The 13,484-nt window shown below is 38.1% G+C and overlaps 1 protein-coding gene across 1 annotated transcript in view; it reads right to left on the minus strand.

Annotated features, from left to right (window-relative positions):
* Window positions 1–13,484, minus strand: part of FAF1 (Fas associated factor 1) — a 165,691-nt gene that overhangs the window by 109,449 nt on the left and 42,758 nt on the right. The window contains exon 7 of the mRNA XM_083742411.1: window positions 12,918–13,023. Within this exon, the coding sequence (XP_083598537.1) occupies window positions 12,918–13,023 (106 nt within the window). The remainder of the gene's footprint in view (window positions 1–12,917; window positions 13,024–13,484) is intronic.

Here is a 13,484-nt window from a genome sequence, read left to right on the forward strand (position 1 = left end):
TGATAACTGAAAATGGTTTATTTAAAAGCTACGCCTTCCGAAGTAATCAGCAACACGAATTACAGGTTATGAAATATATTCTAACAATACAATGCTTTATCTAATAATTAGAAGTGTGGTTGTTTTTTAATGCCTTTCGTTATATCAGCTTCATTGTTTCAGTTATGTATTAAAAAGTCCATAAGGATTCATGGCTGCACAGATATACCTATACCTTTAACACGCCAAACTACACCCAGACATTAGTATATTCTAAGCATCTCAGATCTGTCCCATCCAAACAGATACACATAGTGGGTTCATTACCTGCAAGGTCTCTTTTCTTACCTGCTGTGCAATGTGCTACTGGTCTACAAAATACATTTACTAATATATTCTCGTTCACACGCAGTTGTTGAAGAGTAAGATAACTCAGGGCCATGTTCACAGCCTGTTATGTTCCCTTTTTAGCATGAATTGAATTGATCTTTGAAAAGCACAACTTATCATGTTGAAACGATTTGCTAATTCTCACACTGTGTTTCAAGAGTACAGTTAGGAATTCTTAAAATGTGTGCCTTGGGTATTACTTGATGATATAGGCATACTATTTCAAAACCGCCCTACAATCTACTCCTTTCGCTGAAAATACTCAGTTCTACAAGTTTAGCTTTCCTAAAGCGAAAAAGAAGTAAAAAGAACATTTATTCATCTGTTTTAAAATATTTTTTGATTAAAAATTAATGTTCCATCCAAGTGGTACAACTAAGGGCCAGGATTAAACAATCATAAAGGTGATTCAATAAAGTCAATAAAGTTTATACACTTTGTCTCTCTTGAAGAGCATATCCCATGTCAAATGGTAACCAGCTTTGGAAACTAAAGAGTGACATTCAACTAAGTTTTACTCAAGAGTAGAACTACTGAGATTTATGTCCATAACTTAGTCATCTTCATTAATTTTAGTGGGCCGACTGAGTAAAACTTAGCTGAATAACATTCTGACAGATTTCCAAAATCGATTTGTGGTATGGCAATATTGGGGGAAGGAGGGTTCTGCTGTTTAAAGAAAAAAACACAATTTTTTCCTTTCTTTTTGGATACAGTCATGGAACACAAAGACTTATTACTGGTAAATTTAAAAAAGGCAATATACAAAACTATATTTTTTAATATTGTTTTATGCCCCTGTGTCCAAGGGTGGGTGTTGTCATATACTTGTTGAAGCAACTCTTTGCACACAGAACCTAGCTCAATGGGAAATAGGCACAAACCAACTCCTTTTAATGTAATTACCCTGCCAGATTCAGCACCAGGATACTGCATGTAAGCCCCATTTGGTTACTATAAATAGTGCTGACCAGCTGTTTGGCATGGTGAGAGACTAGACTTCGTCTTGTAAATTATTTCCTCTCTGCTGAGTAAACCGGTATCTTATTAGGGTACCCACATGCAGTGCTGGCTGGTGGGTGTGAGCACCTATGTAGATTTGGAGTTGGCACAGAGTCTTTGCTGTTAAGGAGCCTTACTTACCCTTACCTGGGTAAGTTGAATGTCGAAACCCCAATTCTTCCAATTACTTTGTGTGCAGATTAGGTCTACTTTTCAATACATTGATTGGCTTATTGCTAATATCTATATTTTCTACAGATATAGAAAAGAACATGAAAAAAATAAAGTTCAAGGTCTGACGCAGTTTCTACAAACCAATACAAATCATTTTCTGCCATTGAATGTTATTTCATAAGAACTATTTTATACTGACATCCTAGCACAGTTCAGATCAACGAAACCAAACAAAAATGATCTCTGATCTACAGAAGCTCCAGTCAATGGCAGGGATCCAATAAAATTATTAGCTATCATCCATGTATGCACAGGGGGTTCCAGCTACCATCTTCCCACCAGAGCTACCACCCCTTGATAGTTAGGAGATCCTTTAGGAGCAGCACTCCTTTATACAGGAAGGACTGCACACACAAAAAATCCAAATATACGAAAAACAAAACAAAAACACTCTGTACCACAAACAATGTATCTATGGTTTCTGATGTAGTTTATGGAACTTTGTCGATACCACTTTAAGACATTTGTTTTTCATAAGTCTCAAATAATCATATTGTTATTCTCTTTTACCACACACCCCACCTGTTAAGAGTCAATGATGTCATGTAAATTTACTAGATTGATACAGGATAATAAGTGGCAGGTAGGTTGGTGGCCAAATAAAAAAGATACTATATCTGTGAGTGTAACACATAACGCAATACCCAGTTAATCCAGAATTTCTACCATCCTCCAGTTCTTTACTCACAATGGTCACATGAAAACAAAGTTTAATAATCCAGGTTATGCACCACATGCAGCATGGACCTACATGCAGGCAGCCCCTTTTCTGCCACTTCACTCTTCCCATTACATCAGTAGTAAAACAAACCTGAATTTGACACTTAACCATAGCTTCCCCATTCTGCAAGAATCCAGAACTATAGTTAATGACATTCAAACAAGCCACAATATTAAGCCAACTTTATATTCTGCCTTGTTCAGTGTAATAAACCAGGATCTGTGGCATAATATACAGGTGATATCAACCTCCTATTGGTCTGAAACATTGAGCAAGGTGGCATACAGCATACCATCACCATTTTCCCCCTTCACACCCACACACTTGGTCTGATCTTCTTATGCACTTCAACAATTTGTTGATGTTCCATCATGTGTTGCACCATGTCAAACGCTGTAATTCAGATGCAGCCCCCATGTTCTCTGACAGTGAATCCTCATCTAAATATCTTGAGCCTGCACTCAAACTCTCATAGTTCTTGAATCTGCTGGAAAATATCTTAAAATATGTCTTTAAGAAAAGACATTGAGTTACCAGACTTATTAATGTAGAAGATCAAAACTTTTTAGTAAGGAGTCGCTTTGCATCACCCTAAACAATTTATTCTAGGCAGGGTCCCTTTGGAAGAAGGTAAAATCTAATGTCATTCAATGGTTGCATTGACAAATTCCCTACAGATGGGAAACCTTGCTTGAGGATATAAAAGCTCACTAGGCTTTGGGCTTTGTTAGACCAACACTTGTCATTCCTGGGAGCACTTTCAGTCCTGCAGTACCTGACTCTAACCTGCAGTAGCTACTTAGAACTTGCTGTAGACTGATCTGTTTGAGTTTATTGATTTGTTTGAATCATTTATAGCTTGCTTTCCCAGAAACTCAAGAATCCCAGAAACTCAAGAACTTAAGACGGCTTGGCCACAGTGATACATGCTCTGGTAACTTCCAGATGGGACTACTGCAATGCGCTCTATGTGGAGCTGCCCTAGAAGACTGTTTGGAAGCTGCAACTAGTGCAAATACAGCTTCCAAAGATTTGCACCAGTTGTCAATTCACTAAGAGGTGCAATTTAAAGTCTTAACTTTGACATAAACAACTTAGGTGCAATTATATGAAGGAGTGCCTCCTCCCATAACCAGCCTCGGTGCTAAGATCAGCAAGGGAGGTTGAACCTTCTGTGGTTTGAGTGGTGTGGGGGGTCCTTCTTTGTGGTGCCCCCCAGACTGTAGAAGGACCTACCCTATAAGGTGCACACTACACTATCACTGTATGCTTTTGACAACTCATCAAGATGCATTGTTTACTCTTTTGGTTGAGTGAGTGCCTTCTGTTCTTCTGCACTGCTGGTTGCTCTGTACTGCTATTTTGTTATTCCTATATTAATTATTTTTATAGTTTGATTTTAGGATTATAATTGTACACTATGCTTATTTTAATTCTGTCCCCCCAGAAAACCCACCCTAGGGCCATTTGGTGAAAGGCACACCATACAGTAAGTATGAATAATAATTGTCTAAAGATACAATTTGGTGTTACTTAAAGATAGAACAAAAAGTATCTACTGATTTCTAATTGTCCCAGCTCAATTCATAGCCTAACTGGATACGTAGCTCAAAAGTCAAACAAAACAGGGGTGTTTTGCCACAACTTCCTTTCTCAGGGAAGTCATCCTACAGTTGAAAAAGGGAAACCATAGTCCTCCAGATGCTGTTTGGCTCCAAGTCATCAACCCCAGCCAGCATGGCCAATAGTCAGGAGTCAGGGATGAAATTCTTATCAGGTAATTCTTTCTTTAGCTGAAAATTTGTGGGTTTTGAGGCAGGTGAGGGAGACCTGAACTGCTTTTCTACCCTATTTTATCAAAAAGGTATGACTAAGATGCTGGTTAGGGAATGATGGCCATTAATATTCTAAATAATCCATTAAGGCAAATAAATAAAACATTTCTTAATATACTGGATATGGACAGGTAAACCTTTACATCCTTTCTATACTAGAAGTGCCTGTGGCCATACACAAACCTGAGACAATACCTATCAAATCAGAATGGGAAAGTATTATTTACATGGCCACCACAATGAAGTATCATCATCTAGAAATGCTTCAACTGACTTTTGAGATCTAAATATGACTTGCACATCCCACCTTATCAGCATCACTTCAAATATGAAGACCTATCTGTAAAACCAAGATTGGCTTGATTGCCCCTTTTGTGAAGCAGATGTTGGATCACTGTGAAAAATTGATGAATCCCATTATTCTTGAAACTTAGTAACACCATGAACCTGCCCCTCTTATCCTGTTATAGATGTAATTTTGGGAATCCCCTATACCCCAAACTTAGCAGCTAGTGAAATAGTTTTGAATGATTTACGGAGTTGTTTTATGGATGCTGTTTTTGTTCTTTTTACTGATAATTGTATTGCTTTATTCTCTCTGGAAATTGCTTTGAGGGTTTAAAAAAAACAATCAAGGGCTATATAAATTTTATGAAATAAACAGTTCTTGATATAAGAAATAGGCTGACATGGTGTAAAAACTGGAAGCCTAATGAACCTTCTTCCCCAAGTCAAGTCCTCCATCAGCTTTAGTGTTCTAGCCCACCTGGAAAGCAGCTAGAAGAAACAATCTGAAACCAAATCAGCTACCACAGTTTTTTTTCTGAGTCTTTGCCTCTTAAATAACTCCCTCTCAACCTTAGGTGAGGAGCCTAAGAAGCCCTCCAAATGCACTATAATATAAGATGATGAGATGATATAAAAGAGACCTCTGTTGCTCTAAAGGTGCAGTAAAGACCTCTGTTGCTCTAAAGGTGCAGTAACTAGTTAAAGAACATGAAACAGATAATGAGAATAAATGGATAATTTCCCAACAAAACCATGTAACAAATCGGGTCTCACAAGGAAACATATTGGGACCTGTGCTTTTAAACTTGTTCATAAAATGGTACATGACCCCAGTCAAGCTCGCAAAAATTTATCATTTGCCCGACAATAAATGTTGGAAATGTAAAGAGATTGAAAGTACTTTCTTTCACCTCTGGTGGATGTGCCCAAGGATTAAGGCTTTCTGGGAAATGATATATAATGAAATGAAAAAGGTGTTTAAGTACACTTTCTTGAAGAAACCAGAGGCCTTTCTCCTGGGCATAGTCGGCCAATTGGTGTTAAAGAAGGATAGAACTTTCTTTATGTACGCCACAGCAGCAGCAAGAATACTCATCGCAAAGCACTGGAAGACACAAGATCTACCCACCTTGGAAGAATGGCAGATGCAAGTAATCGACTACATGGAGATGGCAGAAATGACTGGCAGAATCCGAGACCAGGGAGAAGAGTCGGTGGAAGAGGATTGGAAGAAATTTAAAGATTACCTTCAAAAATATTGCAAAATTTATGAATGCTAAGATGATGTTGGTTTTCAAAATAATATGGCATTAGTGATTAAGCTATGGTAAGAATGAACTAAAAAGGGATGAAAGATTGGAGACATACTATGTTAAGTTAATATAATCAATAATGAGAACTGAAAGAGGGTAGGGATTTGCTGTATTTGATTGGAAAAATGGGAACACAAGAAAGGGAGGTGTGAGGAAGTCAAGAACCAGGGTTAAACAAATATAGAGTTAAAGATTGATTTTCTTTTGTCTATGTTTTTTCATTATCTTTTTTCTGTATTGTTTTATTATGTATTCTCTGCTTTATTTTTGTGTATTTTTGTTATTTTTGTTTTCTCTTTTTATGATGTATGCTCTATTTTTTGCGTATTTTTGTTATCTTTGTTCTCTCTTTCTATGATGTATGCATTTTTATGTGTTTTTTTGTAAAACTTGCTGCACCCCCCTGCAATCCCTACACAGATCTGGCTGACACAAGCCACAAAACCACAGCTCGCCCCTATACACGAAGCCAAGCCAAAGCACAACTAAGTGCAATACAGCCATCTTCTCAGGAAAACTCTTCACAAAGTTCAAGAGGTCAAGACACAAAGACTTTAGCAACTAATCCACACCTAATGACCCACCTAAGTGGTACTCAGGATATCACTCAAGAAATCACTCAAGGTATCTCTCAAGTAATTAAGGAACAAAAGAAGAAAAGGCACACTAGCCTGGGAACTTCCTCTCTGCCCAGAACATTGGAGGCTAGACACCACACCCCCTCTACAGTATTTATAGGAACTCAAACATTGAGATCCCGCTCTGTTCCAGTAACAAGAAGCCGAAAGCACCAGCCTGAAGATGACGAGTGAGACCTCGTCGAAACGTCGCCTAGACACCCCAACTTTTACACGGGAAGACACCCGAGGACACCAAAACCTGCATTCCTGTACCCGTGAAAATCTACGAAAGCATATATATATATATATATATATATATATATATATATATATATATATATATATAAATAAATCTACGAAAGCAAATATATATATATATATATATATATATATATATATATATATATATATAACTTGTTCATAAAAGTTCTGGAGTTACGGCCGAGCAGGAAGATCACCAAGTTTGCTGGTGATGCCAAATTGTTCAGGGTGGTAAAAAACAAAGGGGGATTTGTGAGATCTTTCCAAACTTAGGATCTTTCCAAACTTAGCAAATGGGCATTAAAATGGTAAATGCAAATCAATCTAAGCAAGGGGGAATCCTAGCTTTGCATAAAAAACTAGTAGAGTCTGAACTGGCAGTTACTGACCAGGAAAGAATGATTGGAGTCATGGTAGATATCTTGATGAAAATGTCAACCCAGTGAGTATCAGCTGTGAAAAAGGCCAAGTCCATGTTAGGGATCTTTAGAAAGGGATTGAAAACAAAACTGGCAATATCATAATGCTGTTATACAAATCCATGGTGTGGCAATTCTGGCGTGTACAGTTCTTCTCACCTTACTTTAAAAAGAATATTGTAAAGCTGGAAAAGGTGCAGAAAAAGGGTGACCAAAATATGGGATTTTTAGTTTAGAAAAAGTGGAGTAAGGTGGGGGATGACATGATAGGCAGGTATAATATTATGCATGGCATGGAAAAAAGGGATATTGGAAGATTCAAGACACACAAAATGAAGTACTGTGGAATTTGCCACCATGCCACCATGGGATGTAGTCACTCAACTTGGCTGACTTTAAAAGAAATATTTGCGGAAGATTCAGCTACTAACCATGATGGTTGTGCCCTACTGCCAGGATCATAGATGGCATGCCTCTGAATACAAGTTGCAGGGGGGGACACAACTGGGGATAAGACTGCTTAACTCAGTCCCTGCTTGTGGTGTCCCCTAAGCATCTGATTGGCTACTGAGAGAGGAGGGTGCTCAATTAAATGGGCTTCAGTTTGATCCAGCAAAGCCTTTCCTGACATTATGGTCTATAATGTGATCTAGACCAACAAAAGGCAACACTGATGTTGCTGGATTACATTTATTATCATCCCTGACCACTGGCCATGCTGACTGGGAGTTGTACCCAACATCTGGAGAGAACCATGTTGTTCACTTCAGGGCATTTACTCACAGTAGACCCATTAAAATTAATGGATCTAACACAATCCTGCTCATTAATTTCAGTGGGTGTAAAATTTGGTTGGATGCCATCCCTAGTCTAGACAATCCCTTCCAAGCTGCTCAAATCCCCTTTTGTAACAGGTAATGATCCAGAGATGTGAGTATTCTCTCTCCTGCACATTTTTTGTTCTCTTATCCTATCAATCCTCTTTGAGCAGCCTGAAAAGAGTTCCAAATCCCTCCACAAGTCAGGAACAAGTAGTAGATTGGATAACTTATATACTATAGGCCTTTCTCTTATATTTACACTTGAAGTTGCCCCTGATGACCTGACTTAGAATGGTTCATCTTAAGACTTTCCTTTTTCTATATTCCATCCTAGATTTGAACCAGCTGCTACAGGGTATGACATCTCTTTCTCAAGCCCTAGTGTATGTTTCATGGACACCAGACTTTCAGATTATCTAGCTAAACTGCAGTTTACATTCTTAATTCTTAAAAGCAGCTGGAAATCACAAGCTGAAACACTTTTAAAATGAATTAAACTGATTTCTATATGCTTGTTCCACTTACTATTGTTTCCCTTAATATTCGGAGGCTAAAATAACTTGAAAGAAAAAGATGCTCCAATTTGACATAAATCAGAACTTCTGTTTTGATATGTTTTTAAGTATTGCTGCTTTGAGTTTTAATCCTGTTCCAGAAAGTCAATGTGATATATTCATATAAAACAATTAATTTAGTTTTTAGAGAAATCCCATTATGATACCCAGTATGCATATTTGTAGGACGCAGGTGGCGCTGTGGGTTAAAGCCTCAGCGCCTAGGACTTGCCGATCGAAAGGTCGGCGGTTCGAATCCCTGCGGCGGGGTGCGCTCCCGCTGCTCGGTCCCAGCGCCTGCCAACCTAGCAGTTCGAAAGCACCCCCGGGTGCAAGTAGATAAATAGGGACCGCTTACCAGCGGGAAGGTAAACGGCGTTTCCGTGTGCGGCTCTGGCTCGCCAGAGCAGCGATGTCACGCTGGCCACGTGACCCGGAAGTGTCTCCGGACAGCGCTGGCCCCTGGCCTCTTGAGTGAGATGGGCGCACAACCCCAGAGTCTGTCAAGACTGGCCCGTACGGGCAGGGGTACCTTTACCCTTTACCTTTTATGCATATTTGTAATTTAACCAACAAACCGCCACCACCAAGGAAGCAGGTTCATTATATGGAGCTTCTGAAGAGAAAATACACTGAACATCACAACTTTTGTTTCATGAAATTTTACTCTGATAGGAAATGGTGATTTTTGATAACTCTCACGTGTTCAGACGGAGAATGATTCAAAGTATAGTGCTCTACTCCACACAGTTGTACCAATATATCCTTCTATGGTGCTAATTCCTGTGCCCCATTCTATCTTCTGCCATATAGCAAGAGATAAGCACAGGACCAGGTGCCAGACATACATCAGTGATTCAAGTGTTACCTTGTGCTTTGTTACAAGGGATGGAGAGAGCGGCTGCCTATGCGCTACTGCAATACTAACATGTTTATATGCCGAAACTTAAATCATGTATCTATCCTGTTGCATGTGTTAAGGATTTTTTAAAAACCACACTTATGAAATGGAAACATAGAACTCATAAATTACAAATAGATACGCGTTTCATCATCCTCACTTAGTTTCACCCCAAATAAATAAATAAGAAACTTGTGACAAAGATTATTTTGCCAAATAGGCCAACGTGATATCATTGTTTCCAAATTTTGACTCCTACTCTCTCACCCACTTCATTTTCCACAGCTCTGTGGCAGACCATTTCCTCTGCGTGCAAAAGATCCCAGGTCCAATCCCTGACATTTCCAAGAAGGGCTGGGAAAGACCCCCACCTGAACCCCTGGACAGCTGCTGCCAGTTGGTGTAGACAATACTGACTTAGATGGACCAATGGTCTGACACGATGTAAGACAGTTCCCTACGGTCCCAGTTTTAGAGATCCTGCATTAACTGATGTTTCATTTCAGCACCATGAACTGCTAATTAAATCTTTTATCAAAGGAGGGAGATATAAAACCATTTAACACACACTACATCTTGCCATTCTGAAATTTACTGGGAGAAGGCAACCCAAATAAAACATGTGTTTTTGTCAACCCCATCTATATTCTAAGACTGTGTCTATGCAGCAGGAATGCACAGTTAAAAGACCTCCAGTCAACGTAAGACTTTAATTTTCAGCTAGGCTGGTCTCGTACCTAAATTCAGGACCAGAATAGGCTCTGCAGTCTACCAGTGCATAAAGTTACCATAGTGTCACCTTGCATCACACTCATTCTTAAAAACAGACTCTTTTGCCAAACTGGGAGCAGAAGGAACTCTCATGCAAATGTTTCTTGATTTTTTTTAGCCACTCTCTTACCAGGATTTCAATTTCAATTCATTTGTTTCTTTGTCACTCTTCAATGTACATTCCAAAAGGAAATCAAAGTGCCTGAAACTAGGGGAGGAATATAAATTCATGTCTACCAATCTAACAGATTTATCATTAGCTGACTACAAAAATATTCATGACCCCACTTAGTATGGAAAAATAAATTTAAAAAGTATTGCTTGCCAGTCATTCAGGCATTAAAATACTCCTAAATATTCCAAGTAACTGAGTCTGGAGAGACAGTTGCATCCAATAGTTGTCTTGAGGCCTGAAACATTCCTAGAATGTTAAGTATTTCCTTTAATAATTGATGTAGACATTTTGAATCTTTCTGCATAGGATATCAGGTGTGAGTAGATTGCATTAACACTGCTTAAACATTTCAACTTGTCAGTATGGCCAACTCGATTTCTGAAATATTTGCAGTATTTTCCCATCGAAACAGTAATAAAGGTAAAATAAATATATGCCACTGCTTTATAATCACTGAACATTAATGAATATTTTATGTCTTTTTAAATCTCCCTGTTTAATTTTAAAGGGTGAAATTAAGTCTCCTTCACGCAATATGCCAATTATCTGAAAATCAAACAATAACTCAGCCATTATACTCCTTTTTGTTAATATACGGGAAGCTAATTTGAAAACACCGTATAGCATTTTTAGAGAATAATTGAATAGTCCTTCCTGCCCTCTGGTGGCCAACAACTGCAACTTGCACATGTTCAATTACTGCCATATAACAAAGTATATGTAAACTTGTGATGTTTTTTAAAAACCCACATTTGAATGGAAACAGAGGAAATGGCACATTTACCAGTAACAACTTCAGATTATAATGTTTTAAATAATTAGCACTTCCTTTCACAGAAGGCAACTGATTCTGTTTAACCGCTAACGTGAAAAATGTTAATTCAAATTTTTGAGCTGAAATGCAAAATAGAAGTCTACAGTTTAGATCTCTTTTGCACATAACAAAGATGTTCATTAAAAAGAAAAGAAAAACAGAAAAACGGCCCACTTCATTCCACAACACAAATTGCTTTTTGAGATTCTTCACTATAGGAAGCAGTTTAGCATGCAGCACTGGGATGGGGTGTTTTCCAAAAAGGGACAAATGCCTCTGAGCATCATACTGCTATTTTCTGAAGTACATCAATTAATTCCTAACCTTTACTTATGGGCAAAATCTCTATCTGTATGAATGCTGCTTTATTCAATGAGGCACTCCCCAACTAATGTGAAAATCCTCAATTGGTTATATAAAATGTGATCAAGTCAGATCTAGAACCTGATTCTTAAATTCATGCACCCATCACACATTCTGCTGAAATTAATGTGATCTTAACAGACTGTAGATTTGGGGATTTCATCTTACAGACCCCACATTTTAATCCTTGTTAGCACTGAACAATTCCATTTGGCATGTAGGAATGTCAGACAATGCTACAATTGTCAGAGGAGGACAACAAACACAACAGATCTAATCTAATTGTTTTCTTAATTCACTGGAATCCCAAATTTAGTTTATTTGTAAGGCCGCTGTTCATCACAAGCAGTTGCTACAATGTACTGAAGGCAATGTGATAGGATACAAGCATTCGGACCTATTACATGATATTGTAGGGTCCTTCAAGGCCAATAAAAACCAATTCGATTATTCATTTGTAACTTGCTTGCTTCTAACTGAAGCTAAAAACAATATTAATTAATGCATTCTGCACTGACACACACAGTTCCACATACAAGGTTTGATTGCCTACATTCTTAAAGTTTCTGAGAGTCAAAAAGTTGATGTTAAAACAGCAGAGGTTTGCTTATAGTATTACAAGCACTAGTGCTAAAATCAACTCAAAATAAGAAACCGTGGAAAAGCTGCTAACGTCCAAGCATCATGCATGGAGGTCTGTGCATACACAGAAGAGTCTTTAGAGTTGTTCCATTAATGTCTCCAGAAAGGCATTGGTGTATACAAAGTGATCTGTGTTTAAAGGTGTTTGGCTTGATTTTGAACTGGATAGAATAATGCATTACAAATGGGTCATGATAAGCACAAAAAAACAGCGAAGCAAGTTATTTGATTTTAATATACAATGTTATGGAACAGACAGGGATTTCAACTTTTAAAATAGAGGGCAATGTCTATTTTCGGAAGTATATCTGCCTTTCAAGGATCAATCAGCAAGGGACTGTTCTTTGCAACATCACCCCTTGCTGGCTGCTTTACAGAATAACAGTGATATCATTTTTAAAAAGACACCACTTCTCTGCCATTCGACTCACAGCCAAGATGACACAACACAATGGCAGTGTGTTTGACACAAGGAATATACAGGAAAACACAGTAGTATATAATCAAGAAAGAAAGCAGGGGGAGCCTAACTAGACAACACTAGTTCATTTCTGGCAATGCATTTTGCTACTAAAATGCAACATGGAACAAATACACGACTGCTTTGGGCTAAAATTAATGCAAATTTTATATGTAGGTCACACCATCTGATGTACCTACAGTAATCTTTCATCATCCAGTTAATTAAAAGCTAAAAACTTAATAACGAAACACGAAAGGAAGTCTGCAGCCTGAATACATAAGCCCTCTTTAACAAAGCTGACATTAGTTATAATGAGCTACATTTATTCTTCAGCTGTGAGACAGAACTCACCTCCTGAATGGTACTGCTTCCTGAGAAGTTGAGGTTGTACTCCCGCTGGACTTCTCGATGGGTGACGATCAGCATGAAGTTTTGATTTAATGATTCCTGCAGGGCACTGAAAGGGTTGAAAGAAAAACAAGAAAATCAGGAGTGAGCATGTTCTAGCTTGCTTTACATTTAGCTGCGAAAACCCCAGGAGTACCCTAAACTCAGCAGAGACAAGCCCAGGCACAATGTTATCATCGCTTTCTTTTTTACTCCTAAAGGCAAGGAAGCATGCAGCAAATAACCAAGGGGGCTAACCTGTTAACTCCTTCTCTCCTAAGGTGGCTGAAGCGCCTAAGGCTACATTTTAACTCCTTAGAATTTTCACAACTCAACTGCTATTGCCACAGGGTCCAGCTATATTTAGCCATATATATATTTATTGATACTGATATGTTAAAACTATATCCTCCAAAACGATGCCTAAATAAACTGATTACAAACACGTATACACATAATTTTTATTAAAGAAAATAAATATATGCATATATAAACACTTTATTTTATTTCTAATTTTGGCACACTGCCTTT

The sequence above is a fragment of the Podarcis gaigeae genome (assembly GCF_964106915.1).
Source record: "Podarcis gaigeae genome assembly, chromosome: 6".
In the NCBI taxonomy this organism is placed as follows: Eukaryota; Metazoa; Chordata; class Lepidosauria; order Squamata; family Lacertidae; genus Podarcis; species Podarcis gaigeae.